Source organism: Ascaphus truei, chromosome 8 (assembly GCF_040206685.1).
Source record: "Ascaphus truei isolate aAscTru1 chromosome 8, aAscTru1.hap1, whole genome shotgun sequence".
Classification (NCBI taxonomy): domain Eukaryota; kingdom Metazoa; phylum Chordata; class Amphibia; order Anura; family Ascaphidae; genus Ascaphus; species Ascaphus truei.
Window position 1 is genome coordinate 71,485,801 of NC_134490.1, and position 26,847 is coordinate 71,512,647.

Consider the following 26,847-nt stretch of genomic DNA (forward strand, 5'->3'; position numbering starts at 1 on the left):
AGGTAAATGTGTTCTAGTTAATATGTTATCACCTATTTCATGTTGGTTTAGGTTATCTTGCCTATGTATGCAATAGATATATTGACCATTATATACATAGGCAAGACAGACGTAACAGCAGCCTGGAGTAGGTGATAACATAGATGATGTATTCTTGGTGTTAGGTGATCTTGATAATTATCGGGAGTTGATGACTGGCAAAGTGACAACATTTGCGGTATTTAGTCATGTGGTTTCCACTCAATATTTTTATCAGCCATGGTAAAAAAAATCATTATTTTCAGTGGTACAAAGTTGATGACTTGCACCATAAAAATACCGCTCTCCACCCCCACCCCCCCTCTGAAAATACCCCCAAAAATTGTATCGGCCCCTGATGTGTCAAATTGATTTTTTTTCTATCTGAAATGCAACATTTATGAAGTGTAATTCTACTGTTTTAGAATTTGGCGTGTGCTAGAATTCTGCGCTAAAAAAATACGGAGAAAACCACACATTTTTAATACCTAGACCTGCACCAATATGCAAATGTCACCAGACCCTAACTCCTCCCACTTTCTCCATAAATCCCTCATCTTGATGCAGAAAGATGCAGACGTCCCCAAAAATGCTACAACTTAGATTAATACACAGGTGCTCCCTGGCGCATGTCAATTTTGGCGCGAGTTGCGTCAAAATAACGACTTTGCACTGGAATACATCTATAATACATAGGGCTAGATACATTAAGCTCCGGTAAGCCAAAAATCTGGTATAGTCGCCAAAATTGTTTTTGTTATGGTGCAATACATCCATATCGGGAACAGTATCCACATGACTAAATACCGCAGTTTTAGCCAATCACAGGCTATTTTTCTCAAGGAGGAGACATTCACTTAATGAGCGGGGCATTGATGGAACCGTTATGAAAGCCACACCACAGGACGCTTTTAGTCTGGACACTCCTCATGATACACTTAAGGATATAAAATATCTAAAGTGCAAAGAAATTGAATTACATTTACTGTACATGTGTAATGCTCCCCGCCCGGCCCCTGGGGAGTTTACATCGGATAGTCTATGTATTTGGCTTCCTCAGTGTATTTTAGCGATTGCCAAATAGAGGCATTACGCCTGCCCAGAGGCAGATCTTAACGACCTCTCACTAGTATTCCAATTTGGGAGGTCGATGTGATAGCTGAAGAAGCTGAGGATCTCACGTGGATTGACAGGCATGTAGCTCGTTTTCTTAAACAAAAAAGAGCCTGTTTAGGCCAGCACTATATTTATTACCTCAAGTGCACAAAACGCTTATCAGCCCACCTGGGCAGCCAATAATTGCAGATACCAATTGTATTGCACAGCCATTGGCTCAATTTGTAGATAGTTTCCTTCAGAAATGAAACTCTGGCACATTTAAAGGACACCTATGACGTGTTGCTTAAATTAGGTGCATGCCCTATCATTCCATGTGTTGATATTCTTGTCCCTAAGGATGAAATGTTTATATACCAACATACCGAATGATGGTTGTAAGGAATCGGGGAACAAGCCCCTTGCGGCAATTGCATCCCGCTGCAAGTGATCCAAGAGCGCGTCCCCCGCGGCGTGCTTCCTCCTTGCCTCCTGCTGAACAGCCTCCTGCGCACCTTACAGAGTGTGCGCGCCCACGCAGGGCTTTCATAGTTCCTACGGAGCTTGGCTCCGCCCCTCCACTTGTGCACTGCTCCCCAGCTGCGCATAAACTCTAGTATTGCCCTCACCTGTCTCCTGTTTCTCACAGCCTATCCCTGCCTCCGCAGAGGCCGCTCTTCCGCTCCACCCCCTTCTCTCATTGGACTCATGTCTCCATATATGCTCAGCTCTGTCACTTCCTCTTTGGCTGAGCATAGTTATTGGTAGACATATGTTCCCACGTCTCCGCCTTGGGCCTTGTGCTTTTCTTTTCTTGCTTCTTGCCTCCCTGTGTATCGACCCGGCTAGACTTTGGACCCTGCTTGACTACACATGAGGAAGTCACACACGTGACGAAACGCGTCAGGACATTGTGACATAGTAACGCTCAGCAAGGAGGAACGGAGAGTTTGCTGTGAGGTGCTTCAATCTCTGAGATCAGCCGCGGTGTATATGCGACGCCAGTGAGGCAAAATAATCATCGCTGGCATCGGGGAGATCGTGGAGCCTTGCTGTGGACCCTGGTTATCAGAGCTGCACACGCCTCAAGGCTTCTCCAGTTTGATTCAGCACAACATTGTTTGTGATTCATTACCTGACTCGTCCTCCAGTTGGTGACGTCTGCTTACAGCTGCTCTCAAATGAGTGCTTTGCATTTCCCTATGTGAGTGCATGTCCTTGCGACTCTTTTACAATAAATCTGCATCCAGTATTATGCTATGGAGCTGGCGCTTCTCTTTCTTTTTTCTTTGTAGGTATCCATGTGATCAGGCTAGATCACATACAGTAGAAGCTACAGCCTCCTCCATAGAACTGTTTTCCGGAACTGGACTTCTCTTATCACATCTTCACTGGGATTGGTTTGAACATGTATATTGATATTGTTGTTATTATAGCACTATTGTTATTTATGTCACTTTCTACACAGCGCATATATAAATACACAAATCAGTTCGCTTCATTTTTCAAGCACATTTGGCCATTGCTACTTTCAATTAGTTTTTTGTTATATACATATACACACACACACACACACATGTATGTAAATTGCCCTGTATGACTATACTGAGTCCAGCAACAACTGATCGGTTGCACATCGGTACCTGTGGGGTGAAGGACTCCTGGAAGACAGTGGAGATTACCAAGAAGAGAGAGAAAAAGATGGAATTGGTTTTGTTATTGCACAGAACGTGGACAGAGCAGCGAGCAGAGGAAATATCACAGAAACAGGAGAAAGGACACTTACCCCATTGCCAGTAAGTCAAACATCCAGGTCTCAGGGAATTTTTTTCGGAGTCGGGGTGGTGGCTTTACTGCCTGTCCTGATTGTAGTGTAATAAAATGTAGTGTTCCATTTGAAAAGTCCACCTTCTCCGGAATGACAACTACTGTAAAAAGACAACAAGCGGATTTTGAGATGGTATTGAATGAGTACTGCACCTTATTTTTACCTTATAAAGTCTTATGTATATTGGCCCAGTTTATAATTATATACCAGAACAGTCATATACTAGGGAGGAATGACTCTCTTCACCTTTATTTATTTTTTAAATGGTGTCTGTCATCTTTACTACTACTACTACTAATAATAATAATAATTATAATAATTTATTTTGTACATAGCACTGATGTAAACAGTGATATAAAGTTCACAAGCAGAGCTGGTACTGGGGTTTGAACCAGATGTCCCTGCTTGAAAGACAGGGACATTACAATTAAGCTACTCTCTCAGCCATACCTATTAACGTTTGTGAAAAATGATTGGTGCCTGTAAACTTATTCATATTCATAACCTAAGAAGAAACTGACAGTATTTACAGAAAGTGAGGCAACATACAGGAGGCATAGTCCCTCTGACTGGAGATAGACTCAGCGCTTGAGATGTTACTCAGTGCTAAGGTGAGATGTTCACCTAATATCAGCCGATACGAACTGTTATTGTCTTTTTCTCTACCTTTCTGACACTTGACCGAGTCCCGGATCATCCCTACTGGAGTTACAGGAAAACATGGGCTGACCTGGTCTCATCTGAGAGTAGTGGCATCTGTTGCTGGTACCGAGCATTGTATGTACAGTATGCATGGACAGAGCATGCGCCTGTAATAGCAGGGCAGTTTACCTTCTTTGTTTATAACATGGGCATAAGGGTGAAGTCCCTGATGGAGGTGCTCATATTAAGTGGTAGGACACGTGTTTTCAATGCATGTGATGGAAATGACAGAGCTCACCTGTATTTATGGGCAGTAGTAACGTAGGATAACATTCCACTGGCTCCCTGATTCTCCAGTTGGTAAGAACTTTCATCCCCGAGTCCTGTGTTATGAGATGAAATAATTACTTGTACAGACCAAAGGGACAGAAACATTCACTGAACTATCGCAGAGGTGCTGGTCTATATAGGGACAATTAAGTAAGTGGATAAAAAAAATGTGGTACTCCTTTCTATTGGTGAACATTACATTTGACTATCGCCCTAATCTACTCTGTGTATGATCTGTCTATTTAGTCTCAATCCCAGAAACACTTAGCTGAGTCACGCCCGTACCTTTATCCAGCAATACCTCGCAATGTTCCAAGCAATACTACGTTCGTATTCCTACACTTATCTCCTTAATCACCCAGTAATACACTTTGCAGCTATTCAGTGCTAGAGGTGTGCCAACCACTCTCTGGCAAATGAAAATTAGGCAATTTTTGACACTTCATAAAAAATATTACGTATGTTCCAAAATTGCTGGACACGTTCTCACGTTGAAAGTGTTGGAAATTAGGCAATGCATACATATTGAAAAGAGATCGCTTACAAAAATTAGCTTATTGGTAACTCTAAATTGAAATGGGACAGAATTCATCAAGCAATTAGCAGCAACATCCATTAATTCTATATTTAGCAAAGTTGGGAATGAATGAAGTTCCCAGCCATTGTGTAGCTCGGTGTTTTTTTAACCGTTGGGTTCCCCAGGCATCCCAAAAGGGTACCCTGCAATTTTCTGGTCATTTGAAAATTGCATCAAATACAGAAGAATGTACAATGCATCTGATCAGAGTTGCTATTAGAGAGGGCTGGGGGTTCCTCAGAATTTCACTTGGGGTTCCTTAGCCAAAAAAGGTTGAAAACCACTGGTGTAGCTGGTTCACACATCTCGAGATTGCATGCAGATTAGAGGTGGGGAGATACCTCGAAAATGCTGAAGGTGTCGGTGTGAGCCGGCATGGGCCCTGGTAACGATCTCTTGGCACGTGAAGCATCACTTATGAGAGGTACAGGATGAGAGCATTCCTGAAACTCGGCCACTTCAGATGGATAACCCTCAGGGCTAAAATGAGACTGCAAGAAATCCACCTAAAAAGTGAGAGAGACCGATGAGAGAGAGAGGAGAAGATGCTGAAAGGGGGGGGGGGGGGGGGGGATTAGACAGAGAGGGAGAGAGGTTGACAGAACGTGGTGAGAGGATGATTGAGAGAATGTCAGTAATTGAGTGTGTGTGAGAGACAGACAGATAGATAGAAAGAGAAACTAGAATAGTGAGTAACAAACAGAAGGTTAATGAAAGAGAAGGGCAGTTTTGCTGTATTATCAGTATATTGCACAGTACACAAAAGAGACAAAAAGGTCCCAATGCGACATCCAACAGGACAAATGCTTTAGTACATTAATATGTATTTTATCTATATTCTTTCTTCAAAAACATGGGTCATTTAGTTCAGTACTTTGGCCAAAATATTTTAATCCTATACCCACGTCACGGGTACCCCATTCAGTAGGTCCTACACGACCAATATTATACTGTCTTGTACATCTCTTCCGCTGCATAGTGTGTGGGAAGGAAACACACGCTGCAGCTTACAGCAGGGGGTGAGTGACATGTGTGCAGTGCCTAAAGGGGAAAGGCTACTGAGAAATACGATTAGGTGATAAAGCTTATTTTCTCTTTCTTATTCATAGTAATGACTATTCACTATTCAATTTTCTCTAGTCCAAGTAAGGATTGATAACATTTGACTCATTCCTAAACCATTATCTCATTAGGAGATTTCTCTACAGTACCTAAAGTTTCCACATCCCCAGAAATGTTTCGTACTGTAAGTATTGTTGGTCATACTGGTGAATTTTCTCATCAATAATACATCCCAAACTCTACTAATATCTTGCTTATTAATGGGAGGTTCAGACTGTCTCCAAGCTGCTGCTATAGAGCATTGTAGTATATAATTAACTTGGATATAAAGCAGCAGTTATTGTTATTGATATTACCCAAGAATAATTACTAATCTTCCAAAACAGTTTGTACGGTCAATTATTTGTTAATACAAGGGATAAACTAAACTGGTCCCCGCTGAGTTTCTATATCACATAAATCCGGTTGTGATTTTTTACAACAGATTAATCCCGCCGGCTGGTTATAAAAAATGACTACGGCTGATTAATCCTTTTTTCTTTCAATACAACAACGGATCAAAAATGACCACGTTCCTCGGGATGGATTTACGTTAAACACACAAGGGGGGAGGTATTAAAAATCCGCAAACCAAGCCTCATTGAGGGATTTTAAATAATCCACGCGGATTAAAGTTAGAACAATTTGATGGCGAATTTTAATGCTCGGATCGGATTTTGAATTAGAAAACAGGAAATTCCAGGAAACGGGGGTGGACTGGGTTTCCCATCTCTATGCACTATTTGTGATGGAATATTATGTTGGTCCAATAACAGGTATCACAACCTAAAATTAATCTGCATTACTTCTGGGCCAATCTGGCTATTGGTACAATACTTTCAACAATATCAGAGAGAGGAAATCAGAGACAATGGAAGACACTTATACAGAGAGGGAGAAATAAAGGAGTGAAAGAGAGAGGAAATAATGTGGGAAGAGAGAAGGAGAGAGACCAAACAACAAATAGTGATTGAAAAAGAAAGAAAGGTGGGTGCAGGGGGTGAGAGACAGAGGTAGAGAAGAAGACTGTTGGAAGGAAATAGACTAAAAAGATGACAGGAGAGAGGATTGCTGATGAAACGATGTAGAAAGACAGAAGGAGAGAGATGAAGCAGTTGGACAAAGGTAGACTCACAGTGTCTTCAAGACGTTTTTCATCTGGCCGCAGCAGCAGGATACTCTTATCCACAGCACGGAGACTGCACAGGGACCCCGGAGATGCACTCATATGGAGGTTAAGTTCTGACCCAGGAAGTGTCTGGTCCTCTGAAAACTGCAGGGAGACCTGTGCAGGGAGGGACGGAGAATCATGGAATAATGCAAGAAAGAGGCAGAGAGAAAGGGAGAGGGAGGAGGGATAGAGTGAGAGAGCATGACAAATTATACCTTATTTACGTAATAAAAGTTGTAGCTAGCTGAACCATTAACAACCAGGTGCAGAAGTATGAACTAAACTGGTCCCCGCTGAGTTTCAATATCACATAAATCCGGTAGTGATTTTTAACAACAGATTAATCCCGCCGGCCGGTTTAAAAAAATTACTACAGCAGATTAATCCTTTTTTTTTTTCAAAACAGCAACGGATTAAAAATAACCACGTTCCGCGGGATGGATTTACGTTAAACACACCGGGGAAGGGCGAGGGGGGGGGGGGGTATAAACTGAGCCTCATTGAGGGATTTTAAATAATCCACACGGATTAAAGTTAGCGACTAGCCGCTATGGCAATGAAGCTGTTTTTATTTTAATCACAGAGTATTGTCGCAGGGGGTGTCCAAAGCAGAACCACATTCATTTCAGGTACAGGGACTCTTGCTCCCCAAGTTACAGGCCTCGGGGTATTGGGTGTCGGTATCCCCTTGCTTTGTTTAATTTTCCGGCGTCACATGACATTTAAAAGCATAGGAGTTACCTGCACCCCACACTGGTGCCTGTAACACAGGAAGCAGGGGGTCCCTGGACCTGAAATGAATGCGGTTCAGCTCCGGAGACCCCCTGCTACAACACTCTGTAATTAAAATATAAATAAAAACACTGTAATCGCCTGTAAGAGCTGTGCAGGGGGCTGCGGCTCTCTCTGCAGCTCTCTCCATGCATTTATTACAAACTGCGGCCAGATCGCACAGGGAGAACTTACAAAAGGCTGAGATACCATTACTGCTATCCCGAGCCGTATTGGTATTTTCCTACCTCACGGTTTGTGACTTGCGGTATTGCTTTCTGATTCTCTCTGTATACCGTGATAACACAAATTTACAGTGATAACCACTTCTTTGAACATGAACAGTAAGATGCCTTATGGCTTAGTGCTGCTTTACAGACATGGCCCTAAAAAGTGGTGTGGCTAAAGGTACAGTATGGAGGGAAAGCCGACTGGAGCCCCTTTGACGACATGGCACATGACCGCCGAGTACAGGCTCTCACCCCACCCCTCCCCTTCTTCCCTGCTGCCTGGTGTGCTCTGTCCCCAGCCTCTCCCCCCCTCACTGTTTCAGGGGGTGATGTGGGGGCATGGGCTGGGTGATTCAAATCCTGTGCAGGGGCAGGAAAACCGGTCTGCGCCCTGCCAAGAAGGTTCCCGCCTACCCGCCCCTTTGTTATATGTGTTACAGGTACGATTGGATGGTTATTCTGGACCCAGGGTCATGTCTAGGGTATGAATGGACCCAGATAGCTTCAACTCAGCCCCCTTTCCAAAGCACACCAAGTCCTGTTATATTTTCTTCACTTTATTAGGAAAGCAGCAGTAAATACAGGCACTTGTGGATGTGATGTTGTGTTGGGAGAGTGCTTCTCTGTGGATGCCTTGTAGTTAAGGGCAGGTGAAAAGGATTGGGCCTTGCCGGGAGGAGTGTAACATAGAAGGGGTACTCACTCAGCCAGTGTCAGGAAGTAAAAGACAGTGCGGGGGATCTGGATAACAGGAATAGTCTAAGGAAAGACCAACTGTCAGCAAGACAGGGGGGAGGGCAGAATAGCCCATTCTGAGAAAAGATCTCAGGGGTTGCTCTAGCAACTCACTGGCTACATGCTCATAGGCAGAAAATGTAACATAGTAATATATCACACAGGCACAGTGTGTGTGTGTGTGTGTGTAGATCAAATTCATGCAGCTGAAACTAAGGAGCTGACAAGCAGCAGATGCAAGGGGGGTCAAACAGAAATGGCAGAGATGTGAATTCCTACATGTACATTATCTATTTGAATAAAACTGCAACCGTTGTACCTCCAGAACTTCGTTATGTGGTTATTCATATGTAAGTTTACCGGGAGGTGTGGGTGGGAAGGGGAGGTGTGGGCAGGGAGGGAGGGGGAAGATTAGGCAGGGAGGATAGGGGAGGTTTGGGCAGGGAGGGTGGGGGAGTTTTGGGTGGGGAGGGGGAGGTTTGATAGGGGAGGGGAAGGTTTGGCGAGAGGATGGGGGAGGTTTGGGCGGGGAGGGAGGGGGAGGTTTGGGTGGGAAGGAAGGGGGAGCTTCCTTGCAAGCTCCAAGGATAAGGGAAACAAATGTGGAAAATAAGAAACTATTGTAATGAGAGAGCTGGCAAACCTTGTTGGGGAAGCAGGTTTCAATAATGAATACAGTGCTGTCAGCGACCAGGTTCCCATTGGGTAGGACAGTATATAACATCACGGTGGCCCTACGTCCCAACTGAGCAGTGGCACGAAGGGGGACAGCCATGGAGCCCTTCAATTCTGAGAGGAAAAATAAAGGGGCAAAGTGGGATAATTACTGTGTACCCGTGCCATGCTAGTACACGTACTTAAACACTACACACATACATATACCATCACATACACTGGCAGTGTCATATACACATCGGTATAGCATCACATATACTGCCAGTGTAATAAAAACATAGATATAGCATCTCATACACTGTCAGTGCTAATACAAATCACCCAAAAATCTACTCGCCCAACCAAAAAATCTACTCGCCACCTAGTCTGGCCCTCAACCCCGCCCCCTGTCCCGCCCCCAACCCTAGGCCCGCCCCCAACCCCGCTTTAAAATAAAATATATAAATAAAATACATTTAATAAATTCCTAGTCAGAACAACATTCGTTTTTGACATAAATGTATTTATTGTATTACATTATACTACAATTAGTCCTTGTTACGTGTGTGTGTGTGTGTGTGTGTGTGTGTGTGTGTGTGTGTGTGTGTGTGTATGTGTGTGTGTGTGTGTGTGTGTGTGTGTGTGTGTGTGTGTGTGTGTGTGTGTGTGTGTAAATGTCGGATCTAGAAATAAAAGCCAGGTGTGAATGACTAGTTTCCTGAACCCCTTAACCAGTGTCTGGAGAGAGAGGGAGAGAGAGAGTGTGGGAGGGAGAGAGAGAGTGGGAGAGAGAATGTGTGGGAGAGAGAGAGAGAGTGGGAGAGAGAGAGAGTGTGGGGGAGAGAGAGTGTGTGGGGGAGAGAGAGAGTGTGGGAGAGAGAGAGTGAGTGGGGGGACACAGAGGGGGAGACGCAGAGGGGGGAGACGCAGAGGGGAGAGACGCAGAGTGGAGAGATGCAGAGGGGAGAGACGGTGGGTGACACACACACACAGAGGGTGGGTGATACACAGAGAGAGAGAGGGTGGGTGGCTGACTGACTACTTGTGGTCTCTCTCTCTCTCTCTTTCTCTGTGGTGCTTTAAATGTTGGTGGGCTCACATCACTCACCCCGTATCTCCGGAGCAGATCTCTTCGGCTGATAACTCTCCTCGGGGTTCCCCTGAGCCGGTGTCATCTCCGGAGGAACACAGGCACCTCACCCTCCCTCACGGAGCAGTGTCGACCATCTTGCTCCGGAAGGGGGACGGGGGACCCCCCTCCACACACAGTGGAGTAGGGGGAAGCACCAAGACTCGGCTCTCCAGCCTCCCCACCCCATGCAAGCACGGGAGGGGGCCAGCACGGGAGGGGGCAAGCACGGGAGCGGGGCAGCACATGGGAGCGGGGCAACACGGGAGCGGGGCAGCACATGGGAGCGGGGCAGCACACGGGAGCGGGACAGCACATGGGAGCGGGGCAACACGGGAGCGGGGCAGCACATGGGAGCGGGGCAGCACCCCACCCAGGTGCACAGCCGCGCAACACAACCCCCCCCCCCCTCCATCTCCCGCAGCCCAGGGGGAGGAGATCAGGGGGAAGGGGCTAACCCCGCGCTGCCTGCCGGCCCGCTTCCCCACATTAACCCAAACAGGGAGGGCGATTATTTATTTATTTATTTAAAAAAAAAAAATTTGGCGCGAGCAGGGGAATTCATAGAGCCGCAGCAACGGCTCGCCAGCGGCCAAAATCCACTCGCCACGGGCATGTAGTTATAATTAATTGTCGAACACTGTATATATATATGTATATATATGTATATATATATATAAAGCAGAAAATAGCCGTGTTAGTCCAGTTGCGATAGTGCAGAATAAATTAGTTCTTCAGTATTAGGTGATACCTTTTTTATTTGGACTAACAATTTATGTCATAGGACAAGCTTTCGAGAGTTCTCCTCTCTTCTTCAGGTCAAGCAATACTGATTTACACAGGAATCAATGGCTAAAACAGTGTATAGAGAGAGAAAGAAAAAAAAAACAGATATTTACTGTAGATAAGTTAGGGTGTTAAGTGTTTGAAGCCAGGAGACAGTGTCAAAGAAAGGTGGGGAGGGGAAGGGATGCTGGGGGGGGGGGGGGAGGGAGAGAAAGTGTGGATAAGAGTTGAGGCAAGCAGGATAATTACAGACAATTTTGGTAGGGTGTGAGAAAACCCATGTCCACATTAAGTCCTTTGGTTTTGGTGTCAAAGAGTCTTATCATTCTGAGCTCAAATGTTTTCCGTTCTTGGGTGCTTTTAAACATTCCATTGAGGATTTTGATTTTTAAATCATTTATGGAATGATCTGGTTGTGAGAAGTGATGTCCCACAGGTGAGCAGTATCTTCCTTCTTCGTGATGGACTATAGAGTGTCTGTGCATATTCATTCTTCCTTGTAATTTTTGGCTGGTTTCCCCAATGTAGCAACCTTGTTGCTACATTGGGGAAACCAGCCAAAAATTACAAGGAAGAATGAATATGCACAGACACTCTATAGTCCATCACGAAGAAGGAAGATACTGCTCACCTGTGGGACATCACTTCTCACAACCAGATCATTCCATAAATGATTTAAAAATCAAAATCCTCAATGGAATGTTTAAAAGCACCCAAGAACGGAAAACATTTGAGCTCAGAATGATAAGACTCTTTGACACCAAAACCAAAGGACTTAATGTGGACATGGGTTTTCTCACACCCTACCAAAATTGTCTGTAATTATCCTGCTTGCCTCAACTCTTATCCACACTTTCTCTCCCTCCTCCCCCCCCCCCAGCATCCCTTCCCCTCCCCACCTTTCTTTGACACTGTCTCCTGGCTTCAAACACTTAACACCCTACCTTATCTACAGTAAATATCTGTTTTTTTTTCTTTCTCTCTCTATACACTGTTTTAGCCATTGATTCCTGTGTAAATCAGTATTGCTTGACCTGAAGAAGAGAGGAGAACTCTCGAAAGCTTGTCCTATGACATAAATTGTTAGTCCAAATAAAAAAGGTATCACCTAATACTGAAGAACTTATATATATATATATATCTTGCCTACTTTCCTGATACTGGACATTTCATCACATCACTGTGATTGGTTTGACACCCATTTCCCCATTTTGTCACAATTTTTTATTGGGTTTTTGTCACTTTTTTTACTCACCATAACTTAACTCAGTATTATGGTTTAGCCTATCCCATAGCCTCTCTTGCATTCCCAGTAAAATCAACCCCACACTGATGAGACCCATCAAGGTCGAAACAGCTGTCTGTGGGTGGTTTTCTGGGTATGCACCTTAACCCTGCTGTGCTCAAAGCTGTGGCCATGCAGCAAGCTTAAGCCTATAGGGAACCATGTTAAAAATGGTTATTGAGGCAAAAAGTGACACTGTGTGCTCATTTGCATGTCATTTCCCAGAATCCCTTGCTGCAGTGGAAGTGCTGTATGCTGGGTGATAATGGGGAAAGGCGGGGTTGCAGACCTGCCTAAGACATGCAGATGAGCATACAGCTATATTTGCATATATATATATATATATATATATATATATATATATATATATATATTTCACATATTTATTGATTGCCTATCACATCACTTATATTTACACACTATTAGCGCTACTCTTTGTTTGTGTTGTATGTATGTGTATATATATATATATACACACATACACACAGAACATCATACATTGCCAGTGCTATATACTTTATAGATGGAAACAGCATCACATACACTTCCAGTGGTGTGTGTGTGTGTGTGGGTGTGTCCAATAAAGAATATCACTTGTGAGCACATTCACATGTCTTAGAGAGGTCTGCAACCCTGCCTTTCACCATTATCACCTAGCATACAGTGCTCCAGCTGCAGCAAGGGATTCTGGGAAATGACATGCAAATGAGCACACAATGTGTCACCTTTTGCCTGGAATATCCATTCACATGGAGCCCATTTAAGCTGATGCATCGCTGTTCACACAGCTTTTAAGCACAAAGCACAGTATGGTATATATATATATATATATATATATATATATATATATATATATATATATATATATAAAAATAAATAGATGATACCGTTCTGTGGCTAACGAAATGCTTTTATTTGTGCGAGCTTTCGAGATACACTGATCTCTTCTTCCGGCGATGTTACAATGAATGAAGCAAAAGGTATACTTAAAATCAGTGTCTCTTGGAATGTTATCTGTGCTTGTCCAAGAGACACTGGATATTCCAAGAGACACTGTTTTTAAGTTATCCTTGCTTCATTCATTGTAACATCGCCGGAAGAAGAGATCAGTGTATCTCGAAAGCTCGCACAAATAAAAGCATTTTGTTAGCCACAGAACGGTATCATCTATTTATTTATATATATATATATATATATATATATATATATATATATATATATATATATATATATATATATATATATATACCATACTGTGCTTTGTGCTTAAAAGCTGTGTGAACAGCGATGCATCAGCTTAAATGGGCTCCATGTGAATGGATATTCCAGGCAAAAGGTGACACATTGTGTGCTCATTTGCATGTCATTTCCCAGAATCCCTTGCTGCAGCTGGAGCACTGTATGCTAGGTGATAATGGTGAAAGGCAGGGTTGCAGACCTCTCTAAGACATGTGAATGTGCTCACAAGTGATATTCTTTATTGGACACACCCACACACACACACACACCACTGGAAGTGTATGTGATGCTGTTTCCATCTATAAAGTATATAGCACTGGCAATGTATGATGTTCTGTGTATATATATGTGTACATATATACATATATAATGTATATATATATACACACAGGATATATATATACACATTCACTGCCAGTGCCATACTAATATACACACATTGAAAACAACATACAAGGTCAACAATATACACACGTAAAGTCAGCATCGTTTGCATTGCCAGTATTATATACAGTACACACAATAAAAGTATTACATACACTGTCAATGCTATATACAGTATACATACATACATGCCTAATTGCATACATGGTCTAGGCCATATACACATAAATACATACATAATCACCAAACATACTCCCAGTGCTATATACACATAAATATATCACAAGACGTACAGTACCTTTATTTGAGGAGAGCAAATGTCTCATTCTTGCGTTTTGAACAATTGAACCCTTTGCCATGACCTGTATAGGAGACACATAAGATACAGTATGAGAAGTGGGGAGGGAACTCCCCCCTTTCCAAACACGTAACACAGAGTCCAGGTTTCCAGAAATCCCACATAGAAGGCTGCGTATGTTCCACTAACTCCATTATTTTATACTGTAGCACAAGAATGGGTTTCAGTATTTTTACAATGCACTGAGAGTGGAGAGTAGCTTTAGATGACATTAGAATTGTAATAAATAAAAATACTTCAGTGAGAGTCATATTATGGGGAGAAAAGACCATGCACCCCCCACCCGGTGCAGACCAAAAAAAAACAGGTGTCACACATTTATTAATTCTGTGCTCATCTGTGGCAAGCGGATGCAGTAATCTTTAATGTTGCTCTCATTACAGATGCAGCGGCTGTTATTGAAACACTTCACGCGGTGTATACCTCGGAATACCCATGTCATTAAATATAATGAACAACCAACTACAGACCTCTACATACTGCAAACCTACAGGCAGAGCCAGCTATTTGAGGGACAACAGCTTCCACCCCACACACACTAAACATGCAACCGTCAAGCCATACGATACAACCGGATATGCGCCAACACAGCAGACAGAGGCCAGTGGATTACAGCCTTGAAATCGTATTTCATAAACCGTGGATACAACCACAGAATGGTAGACCAGCAAATCCACAAGGCCACCAGAATACCAAGAAGTGATCTCATTGAAAACAGAAAGAGAGAGACAAGCGACAGGGTACCTTTGGTGGTCACATATAACCCACACCTAGAAGCCCTACGCAAGATCACCAGGGAACTACAACCCATTTTCCAGGAAGATACAAGACTGCAACAGATCTTCCTTGAAACACCTTTATTATCATACAGACAACCTCATAATCTCAAGGAAATGATGGTGAGAAGTAAAGTATTCAACAATACAACTGAATGCGGGACAAGAACATGCCAGGACGCAAGATGCAAAACCTGCGCAATGCTCCACACAGCAGGCACACAGGAACACAGAAATCTGGAGTACAAAATCAGAGGAAGGTTCACCTGTTCCACCAGCAATGTTGTGTATCTTATCCTGCGCATGAAATGCCCAGGGGGCTGCTACTACTGTACATAGGTGAGATGGGGCAGGGGCTAAACAAGAGAATGAATCTGCATCACCACAGCATCACACACGGAACAAGTGACAGACCTGTAGCAAACATTTTTCTGACTTTGGCCATAAGATGAACGATCTGTAGGTGACCATACTCAAAGGTAATCTCAGAACACAGAAACAGAGATGGTTGCATGAATACAAATTTATTAAACTGTTCGGGAAACACTCACCTAAACCGAGACCTTCGCTTCATGAGCCACTACCCTGACACAAGAGAACTCTCTTCCCGCGGGTGCTTAGGCCCATGTCTATAAACACTGTGCTATATGAATGCAAACACACCTGTCTCTCACACATACAAATGTACAATGTAATTTTATCCCTCGCACAATTCCTCCCATTGTGCGAGGCCTCTGTAACTTTTTACTTACCCTGGTTCCTGGAGAGAGAAAACAAACGAAAGAAAACAAACAAGGGAAAATGAACGAGAGAAAACGAATGAGAGAAAACGAACAAGAGAGAGAGAGAAAGATTGCTCTATTGGACCAGTGCATGCAGCAGGGCCCAGCAGAAACCAGGACCTGACATTGCAGAGAGAAGCAGGCAGACAGAGACTACTGCAGAGAGAGAGAGACCAGCTGTGCAGGATTTACAACAGGTTGGAGTGGTTGAGGCTATATCCTGCAGCTATATTTTGGTACCACAGTTTGTTCTTTGTGAAGCACAGGCCTGCAACACATACACCAACTTATGAGCTCCAACATTTGTGCTAGCACACCAGAATCTATAGGCCAGTACAACCAGGATGGGGAGGTCTGACAGTGATAAACTCTATAAGGCATTTGCGCAGCTCCCACACTGTTATTGTATTTTGTTTATGTGTATATCGGTGTATGGGGTGATTCTGCAGTTAAGAGTCACAATACTGATTTATATGAAACATGTAATGTTTTATATATATATATATATATATATATATATATATATATATATATATATATATATATATATATATATATATATATATATATATATATATATATATATATATATATATATATATATATATATATATATAGTGTTCGACAAACCTATACATTTGCTCGCCCCGGGCGACTGGATTTAACCCCCGGGCGAGTAAATATTGGCCCAAGCAGCACACGTTTGGTACTAGGTGGCGAGTAGATTTTTTTGTGTGGCGAGTAGATTTTTTGGTGATTTGTCAACCACTGTATATATATATATAAAAAAAATATATATATATATATATATATATATATATATATATAAATAATCAACACTAGTAGCATTGCTGGGTCTGTGGGACTGGGCAGGGTGGCACTCACCACGTAGTTAAATTCCACGTAATTCCTCCCAGCTTCGAATTCCGAAGGCTCGATGGTGAAATCTGCCCAAAGCTTCACATCCTCATCACATGACACAGAGGATGGGTCACTCCGAATCTTCAGTTGGCTCTTCCCTTCCGTGTAAAACCTAGATACTGACGTGTATCCCTCATTATAAGTTGGGTTCACCTCCCCGGTATCAGCCACAGGCTGGCTGGGTATGTGCTGCCCCTGAATACACAGACAGATATGATGAGCTGGGACAGAGCTGTGTGATCAGTCAGTGTATACAGCCGCAAAACTAAGGTACTTATTGTTGTGGGATTGGCTAGTATTGGAATAGCTGCAAAAGCAGGAAAGTAGGGTGTTCAGTTTCAGCAGGCATAGCGCTCTGTGTGTGAGGCCAGTACTGGAATAGCAGAGATTGCAGCAGGGCAGGGTTGAGGTGCAGGGATGGTGCTTTGTATGCTGCTTAGTACTCACCCTCAGATTTGTGTACTTATTTTCCCATGAGGAGGTGTCTAGTGAAAATCTAGCTATTCCATTCTTATCGGTTGTATAAGTATCATCTGTCCTCACTTGGTTAACATACAGGATAAGATCCTCGTTAGGCATCGGGGACCCATCAGCACCTGTGAGGGACATCTACAGGAAAGGCACAACCTCAATAACTATATGAAGTTTCTATTATATACTCCCCCTAACACAGGGGTGGGCACACCAGTACTCAAGGGCCACCAACAGGTCAGGTTTTCAGGATATCCCTGCTTCAGCACAGCTGGCTCAATCAGAGGCTCAGTCGACGTTGCCTACCCCTGCTTTATCGCCTCATTAAAGATGCACATGGTTACATCAGTTTCTGTATTGTATTTTCACATTCTATCACCTCTATGACTATAGCATTGTGTGTCTATCTATGGCACGTAGAGTTTGACAGAGGTGTGGCTCAAGTAGATGATGATACTGTGTTAGCCCATAGAGTAGACAGAAAAAAAGGCTTTTGTGGCAATAAAGAAAGTAAGTGAAAATCATACATTTAATGCCTAACCGATGTATAAAAAGAGCGCAAGTTTTCAAGACGACTCACTTCCCTTCTTCAGGCATATTACAACAAGCTGATAAAGTGAGATATATTTATACACAGCACAATATATCAATAAACTTAAAATATATGTGAAATAGTGTCATGCAAATTGTCTATGTTACACAGTAATGCAAGAAGGAAATGCAGTTATTGTGAGGATTTGCGCTGCAGCCAAGATGGACGATGGACCAGGATGCTCTCGTCCCAACTAAGATGACCACCAAATAAGGAAGCCAGCCTCTCTCTGACTCTTGATTGTCAGTACGTGCTCCATGGCTTTACATAGCTGCTAGTTGCTCTCATCCAGTGCCCGTGCAAAGTATTGCTAAACTGGGTGTGCTTCCTTGCTATTGATCTTGTCTGTGACCTTTGCCTGCCTCAACCTCAGAACTGTGACCTGACCATTCTTGCCTGCTGTCTTCTTCGACCACGGTTCAGGACCTGATAATTTTGTCTGACGCCTGCCTCGACCCCAGAATTGGACCCGACCATTCTTGCCTGCAACCTCGACCAGGAACCGGACATCACTACCTGTGCATTTCTAGGCCTCTGATCCCAGGTCAAGGTTGGTCTATCACACCCTACCTCTGCCCTGCGGGTTCGTATCTGTTACATTTGAGTACGTCACTTTGTACTGTCAAGGAGACAGACCTGCTAGGCAGAGATGGAGAGTATAGACCAACCTGTAGCTGGGATCTAAATCCTGAATCAGTAGAATAGTGGGTTCAGTTCCGGGGTCAGGGCAGGATAGAGAGAGAGAGGATGGTCGTGATCACAGTTCTGAGGACAGGGCTTTAGAGAGGCAAAATAGTCCGGCGGCAGGGGTCTGAGGCAGGCGAAACAGCAATATGGCTTCCAGCACGAGACTAGGCAAGGAGTACCATGCACAGGCAAGGAGAGAGGGGAATAGATGCCTTATAAAGGGAGAAGGCAGGTGTGAGCAATCCAGCTCAAACAGAGGCTGACTTCTTGCCTCGGCAACCATGTTAGTAGAGGCAGTGAAGTCAGGGTGCATCCATGTTAGAGATCCCTATAGTATCCTAACTTGCAAACAGCAACGTTACAGTTATATAGTTAGAGGTGTGAAGTGTATGAGCAAAAGTTGCAAGAAGCTCTCAGAAGTGCTCACTGTATGTGCATCTAATGCAGGAAAGCCTCTTCTTGGAATGTAGATAAAGGTAAGATTAGTAAAATCTAAAAAAAATGAGTGGTAGAATTTTTTCATAGAGAATGTGACATGGAGAATTTATTCTGGTTTCAACCTTATGTAGAGGGGGGTTTATATTCCTATGTTTTTCTGTTTCTTTGGATTTTGACGTTTCCTTTATAGCTGTAAGGGTTTTTATAAATGTTATGATCATCTTAGAGAAAGCTATATGTACATTCTTTCTGTGGCCTCTAACCAGCCCCAACACTTATTTATCTTTCTTACATATATTTATATCATCAGTGTATTTAACACTTTACATAACATTTTTCAGGCATAATCCATGTCACATGGAACAACGGACAATCTAATTATGATGCCTTATACAAATGGATATAAAATACCAAACATAACAGACCTAAAGGAGCCGACAGTTGTATTTGAATCAAGTTCATCTGCTTCAAAAGACACTCCTACCAACTACTTAATGCTACTTCCATAACCATATGTGAGGTTGGAGAGTGGGGTTTGGTCTCTTACCTGCCCCCGATACAGAAGTCCTTGTCTGTAGGTGGAAGGAACACCCAAGAAGCTCACTGTGGTGATGACCGTTGAGATAAAGATACTTGTTTCCTTTTTTATCTCCACACCTACAGGACAGAGGTATTTAGTATGGGACTATAGGGAATTGGGAATATCTGGACTGTTACAGCTGTGTGATACATCCAGAAATAACTCTACCTATGTTCCAGACAAGATTCTGCTGCACAATGTCCTGAATGCCTCATTCTTCCTCTCGTGTCCTCGTATTGGATGAATTGTATTTTCCCCATAAATCCTCCCTATACCAGTCTACTGCTTTCTAAAAATTACCCAGAGTCCCACCTCTCTTATAGCCAGAATCACTCCATCCTATCCTTCACCTGGACAGAAGTCTTCACAACTATCCTAGCTTTCCAAATCTTCACCAAGAGTCCATTATTTCTTTTTTTTGGAATCCTTATACTCCCTCTTTGACTGTGTATATCAGTAGGGCCTATCTCCCATTGTTGATCATTGGTTACCTGTCCCGTCTTCCTCGAGAACAACCTCCACGTCCACATAATTATCGTATCCATTGGATTTCAGTTTGAAGAAGGTTGTGTCTGTCTGCTCAGAGAAGTGCCCATGCACATCGGTCTACAAAGAAAGAGGAGCAAATAAAGAAGCCAGAGCCCAGTTGAGCTTTCAACTGCAAGTCTCTATGATGGAGGTGAGTTCATAAACTACTGTGTGACCATATGCCCCAATAAGCTAAAAATCTGTACAAGCCTCCTCCCACTCAGACTCAGGGTACTACTCTCTCACCTACAAGTTCCTCACACTCAGGCTTTACATACTGAGTGCTCTCAGTGTTACACATATATAGTGCGCTCTCCTTTTAGCCTTTGATTTTTATCTTGCTGCTATAAGCCGTTCCGCCACACATTATATATACATCACAAAGGAAGCAGCACTCATGTAACAGCAATCACTGGCCTGGGTGCACTGAACCTTTTGATTAGTAATATAAAAACTGTTCATCAGGCACTCATAGGAGACTTCAATAAGTGAAAATATAGATATATTACCTGATCCATTCTCTACCTTTGTAGTAGACCACCCCCGCATCCCCCCTCAGCTGTACAGCTCCTCTCTTGATACAGACGCTGCCCCTCTACATCCAGACCCTGCCTTACCTCTCCATTGATTGGTTTACAGATGTCTGTCTTTCCTCCATTGGGGATGGCTCTGCGGCACATCTTTCCAGTCACACGGCCTCTCGCAGGCTTCCCATATGTATATCTAAAGGACACAAGACCCAGTGACTTCCATGCGGCTCAAAACCCACCACACACCAGGAGTTGAGGGATCACTGGGTAACTCCATGCTTAGTGGGTAGATAGCAAGCCTGGAAGACAGTGTCATCACTCCTTGTGACCTTGGGGAGGCCATCAAATATCCCCCTGTGTCTCGGGCACATGTTCTTTGGGGCAGAAATTGCTAATGTTATTGTTGTTCCCATTGGCTCTGTGATAGGTGAGGAGTGCATTTGGTACCTACTTGGCCCTCACGATGATGAGTAAGGTGTCCTGTTGAATAGTCATCTGGGCAGGCATGTCTATGGTGAGATCAAACCTCGGGAGCTCTGTGACACACAGGCAATACAGTAATAGAGTATGGTTACATGGCATCAGATTCCTTTCACATGTCCTCTCACATCTCTGTTCCCCCCCTGCCTTCCATTACATACTTTGCAATGCACTACTGACCCCTCTGGTGGCAAAAATCATAATACCCTTTACTGAGGATGAGACACAGGGAAAGCATTCAGCATTTTAACAGCGTTTTCCTCATTGCAGCTCTGATCAACAGCCTTGCAGATATATTCCATGATACGATGGAATGTTCAATAAATCCTGCATTTGGCTTTTGCTGGGGGTTAGTAAGGAGCACATAAGGAACTGAGCAGAAAACGATGAGTGATACGGAGTTATTTAAGGGGACAGAACCTCCAGAATGGCGAATCCTCATACTAACGCACCCAGACCCCGGATGGCCCTGAGGAAAGGGAACCCCGCATTTTGAACTATTGAACAGCTCTGTTCTAATCTATTGTTTTGTGATAATTTTACACTGAATGAAGCTCCTTTATGTTCCTGGTTTATTCAAAGGCGAATAAACAAGCATTCTCAGATACCCCACATGTCGCTGCCTTGTCTTCTGCAAAACAAGTCAACTGTGTTTCCAGAAACTTCTGGCAGAGTGGTAAAAAAGTAAACATTGTCTTATTGCTGCTTAAGTGGAGCTGTCCCTGTATCTCTCCCATCCCACCACCTCCCCAAATACTCCTCTCCTCACCATATTCCTCCACACTGAAGGTGGCCGTAGTTGGTTCATTATCTGGCACATTTATCTTGTACACCCCTGGCAGCGGCTCACTAGACAGAGCATAGGACAGGTCCACAATGCCTCCCTGGGGGACCACGTTCTTCCACTGACCGATCCGGTTCCCCTTGGGGTCCTTTAGTGAATCAGGAAAGAGAGGAAGTGACCTCCACTCATTTAGAAGCAGGGGCAGTTTTGTATTAGGGTGATAAAGCAAAATAAGTCATGTATCCCTGTGTGGCAGGACGGGAATCACCGAGGTGATAAATGGCTGTGCAGAGTCATTTCAATGGAGACCAAATATAGTAATAATATTTATTGCAGGTTCACTGAACCTGACAGGTAAAATAACCAATCCAAAACAAAATATAATCTAAACACAGTCACCTAAGTGACAAATGAAGCTAGTGAAACCAACATAATAATATGTGCATCAACAGCTATCTATAAAACCCACATTGCTACATATGCCATAAAAATGATATATCCCCCTGACAAAGTACACTGTTGCAAAACGCGTTGAGGTCACGTGAGGCTGTTCCAGCGAGCACACCCATTGGCTGGGCCAGAGACCAGGAAGTGGCAGCGGAGGATCCACACTACCAAGTGAAGGTGCAGTCTGGACAGTTACATCAGTACCGACCTTGGCATCCCGCTATTCCAATTCCATGGTTAGTGTCTGCCCCCCCCCCCCACTCCCTCTGTGGTACATTTTTTATCTTTTATTTTCTTGCCACCCACGTTGTCATCTGACTATCATTTTTATGGCATATGTAGCAATGTGGGTTTTATAGTTAGCTGTTGATGCACATATTATTGTGTTGGTTTCACTAGCTTCATTTGTCACTTAGGTGACTGTGTTTAGATGATATTTTATTTTAGAGTGGTTATTTTACCTGTCAGGTTCAGTGAACCTATAATAAATATTTATACTATATGGCTACTGAACCCCGGTGCGCTGTGTGCATATTTTATAGTTTTTCTGAGAAAAACCTTCGGGCTATCTCATATAGGAGTTATTGGGGGGTGGCTCCATGCACCCAGCAGCAAGGGGATCTGTCTTCTACCTACATCATACATCAGACTGCACGGGCTCCTTGATCTTTTTTCTTCATTTCTATGAAGGTTTGACTGCAATTGCAGTTCGCAAATGAACTAGAGGGGGCTGGGAAATTCCCCTTTCCTTCATTGGAGCAAACAGAGAAAGCAAATGAGATTATAGTAGGAGTGGGGTTGTAGGTTGCATCACATCTTTAATCTGAGGTTTATTATTAGGAAATAGATGCCAAGTTACTCACCTGGAGTTCAATCAGGTTAATCTGTAAGAGAAAGAGAGGCATCCAAGTAGTCTGATGTTAGAGTGTGGTAATATAACCTGAGAAACATTTCTAAGTGTAACAATATATACAGCTTCCAATGAGGTGAGTACTAACCCCAGATCAGATCCAAGTACAGTAGCTCTCCAGGTCCTTCCATCAGTAAATGGAATAACTTTGTGTATGTATTTGTTGCCACAATCGAATCTAATACGGCAATCCCTAGCCTACCCACATTTTACAAAGCCAATCATCCCACCACATGAACGATATGACCACATTTGGGTTACAGATACATGTAAACAGAACCCAATCACTGTGCTTCTTGTGAAGCCTGTAGAGTAATGTACCAAATGGGAGGGCACGCTGGAGATAATGAAGATGCTGTTACCTTTTCATTACTGGCAATTAGGTCCTTATTGAAACGAACAACACGGAACTTCACTGGAAACGAGAGATATGTCTGAGTAAGTCATGAGGGTGAATAAACCTCAGCTATACTGATCAGTACTAATATTCCAATCTATGTTTTAGGACATTCCCATCTTCTGGAAATAATTTTGACTTAAAAGCTATTCCCCCTCTATAAGAACATCTCCATCTAACATTGCACAATCTATGGAAGAAGCACTGCTATAAGAATATCCCCCTTTATACTGTAAGAACATTTTCTCACTGTCCCAATAGTCTCCATTTTAATAGAATGATGTTTTATAAGAACAATCCTGATAAGAATATCCTCTTACATCCCCAGTGTGCCCTTTCCAAGGAAAGGAACCCCATTTTTTGTATAAGAATACCCTTCCTCTTTTGATAACATCTCCTCACATCTCAGACTCCCCCTAACTGTGGGAAGAATCAATGTTATAACAACATAGCCCATTATACGCATATTCTCTTAGAACCCAGAGAAGCCCCAACCTATGGGAGGATCCCCTGCTATAAGAACATCCCCTTTTACAAGCAACCCATTTTATCTCATCTTCTACATCCTCAGCAATTCTCACTTGTCTGTCCAGGCAGGTAAATGGGTTTGTCTGTCTGGATGAACATTTTAGTCTGTGATGCTCTGATTAGAACTTTCTTGCTCTCTGATTGTCCACTTCCTCCTGACACAGCAATAGTGGCCACTTCCTGTGCAGCCCCCGTGGGAGGTGGAACCTGAGAAAGCAGAGACACCTCATGTCCATACTGCACAGTGGAAAGAACAGTTCTTGTACACAATATAATGCTTTCTGACCTTATGGGCCATATGAAATAAGTGTATGCACAGTATGTATACTGTTTATATATAGCAGTTCAAAAAGATGTCCCTAGGGACAAACAACTGGCTGAGTAGACAACACAAGATGCATATAAAAAAGCCGTGGATAGATATCCCCAATCACAAGTGGTAAACTACTTACAACCGTCTTGTAGTCAAATCCTTTCTGAAGAAAGGTTGGGATAGGACCTGTAACGTTGTATCTGCTTCTGCTGTTTGTCCTATTAAAACTGCTATGAATGCGACTACATGAAGGTTGTAAGTAGTTTACTACTTGTGATTGGGGATACCTGTCCATAGCTTTTTTTATACACGGTCTGTATAGCGCCACCTATGTACGTAGTGCTTTGCAGAGTTAATATACAGACCATACAGAGATAATAGACAAAGTTAGAGCATCAGTGATAAGATTGTCACAGAACCTCTAAAGAAAGAGTACACTTGTGGCACACACCCAAGGGCTAATAAACTGTAACTTGTATTTACACAATAAAAATGATTAAGTAACACATCATAAGAAAAAAAAAAATGATTACAAATATTTGTGTAAACTTTAAAAATGTAGGAAGGATCTGCAGATCAACCGGACGTAACATTAACAACCAGGGATAGCAATTTCTATATAAAGAGACCAGGTAAACAACTTGCGTCTCGTGTGATCAAGATGATAATAATGGGCCTTTGTAATGACAGGTGGCCTAGGTAATGTAAGTAGAATTAACCAGCTTAAAAAGAATAAAGTCACACTTCATGTGACGGTACCTAGTGGGTGATAACGAGATACTGTAATATATCGTCAATGCACAAGGAGTATTATAAACACTTTATGTGTAATTAATAATAGAACCCCTAAAAAGCTAAGTCAATGTAGTGACCATCAATAAGTGCCCAGTCCTGGTTAATCCTCCGCTAAATGTACAGAGTTTACAATCTAAATGGAATACAGACAATAGTAGCAAATTCAGTAGAGAAGATACTTGAGGGGGGAAAGTTAACGCTTTAGGAGCACAGGGACTAGCCTCAGGCCTAAACTAACTAAACGCTTCGCTGAGGAGGTCATGACCTGATGATGGAGAGGAATGTGGATTGGCAAATGCCGAGGGTGAGGGAGTTCAACAGGTAGGGCGTCAAACGTGAAACAAGAGATGTGAGACTAATGGAGCAGAGAGGAGACAGCCTTCAGCAGAGCAGAGCCGTCAGCATAGCCAGCCAATCAGAGAGTAAAGCATCTGGATGGCCAGTCAGGATCAACCAGAAAAGGAAAAAGGTTTAAAACAAATATACTGTACAACAAAAAAACAGTTTAGAACAGAGTGAAATAACTCTCTTAGAAGCATTTTGGATATATTGTAAAATATCGAGCTGGGAGGTAGGAAGGTCAGAGAGGAGAAGATTGCAAAAGTCTAACAGATAATAAAGGCAGCTTTAGTTCAGCGACCAAGGAAAAGGAGAATTCTGGCAATGTAGCAGGGGAAAATTGGAGAGGATATAGCAACAGAATGACTATGATTAGCGACAAAGAGGAAGGAGTGAAATATTACACCTTGGCACAGTGCATGGGAGACTGGATTCATGGTAGTATTATTGACTGTGACAGAAAATGGAGCATTGGGCCTGGTTTATGTGGCATTATGATGAGCTCCTTAAGGGTAGTTTCCATGGAATGAACGGTTCAGAAGCATTGGGTCGAAGAGGCTGTGTGTTGAAGAAATTAAAGTAAGCGTGAATAGACAAGAAGTTGGATGCTAAAGGCAGAAGAGAAACAGGGCAGTAGTTAGAGGGGGAAGTATGTTAAAGATAGGTATGACATTGCATGTTTGAGTCAATGATGCCTGAGCAGAACGAGGAGTTGGACATTTTTGTTTTAGTATGGGGAGCAGTGTGGAGGTAAGAGGTTGGAGGAGATGAGAGGGAATGGGGTCAAGATTACAAGTAGTGGAAGGAGAAGAGTCTAGTAGCTCTGAATTACACTTCTGTGACAGGTGAGGAGTCTAAGGCAGAGAGAGGGTGTTATGAAGGAGAGGGGTATGAGATGCAAGAAGGATATCTTCACGAATTGGATCTTCTTTTGTCTTGAAATAGTCAGTGAAGTCTCAAGGTGTAGTTGAGAGAAACTGGTACAAGAAAGTTGCAGGAGGGAGTCAGAGTTAGAGAAAATGAGATGTGGTTTAGATTAGTGAGATGGAGAGAAGTAGTGTTGTTTAGCCTGAAAGAGGGTGCAGTTGAATCAGGAAGGAGACATTTGTAGTGGAAGAAGTCAGCGTGAGTTTGAGACTTCCTCCAGAGGCATTCAGAGGAGCAAGTACTGGAACGTAGGATGTGAGAAGCCAAGGTGGAGGGGTAAAGCAATCAG

At 43.0% G+C, this 26,847-nt stretch overlaps 1 protein-coding gene across 2 annotated transcripts in view; it reads right to left on the reverse strand.

Annotated features, from left to right (window-relative positions):
- The window catches only part of LOC142501946 (alpha-2-macroglobulin-like protein 1), a 64,951-nt gene that overhangs the window by 33,287 nt on the left and 4,817 nt on the right, over positions 1-26,847 (reverse strand). For both annotated transcript variants that reach the window (XM_075612574.1, XM_075612572.1), the window contains exons 3-18: positions 24,238-24,391; positions 23,622-23,674; positions 23,213-23,233; positions 21,888-22,050; positions 21,090-21,174; positions 20,726-20,831; positions 20,072-20,186; positions 19,548-19,657; positions 17,260-17,421; positions 16,777-17,007; positions 14,274-14,337; positions 9,142-9,287; positions 6,727-6,876; positions 4,832-4,996; positions 3,882-3,966; positions 2,900-3,041 (exon numbers count right to left, since the gene is read on the reverse strand). In XM_075612574.1, coding sequence (XP_075468689.1) covers positions 2,900-3,041; positions 3,882-3,966; positions 4,832-4,996; positions 6,727-6,876; positions 9,142-9,287; positions 14,274-14,337; positions 16,777-17,007; positions 17,260-17,421; positions 19,548-19,657; positions 20,072-20,186; positions 20,726-20,831; positions 21,090-21,174; positions 21,888-22,050; positions 23,213-23,233; positions 23,622-23,674; positions 24,238-24,391 — 1,952 coding nt within the window. The remainder of the gene's footprint in view (positions 1-2,899; positions 3,042-3,881; positions 3,967-4,831; positions 4,997-6,726; positions 6,877-9,141; positions 9,288-14,273; positions 14,338-16,776; positions 17,008-17,259; positions 17,422-19,547; positions 19,658-20,071; positions 20,187-20,725; positions 20,832-21,089; positions 21,175-21,887; positions 22,051-23,212; positions 23,234-23,621; positions 23,675-24,237; positions 24,392-26,847) is intronic.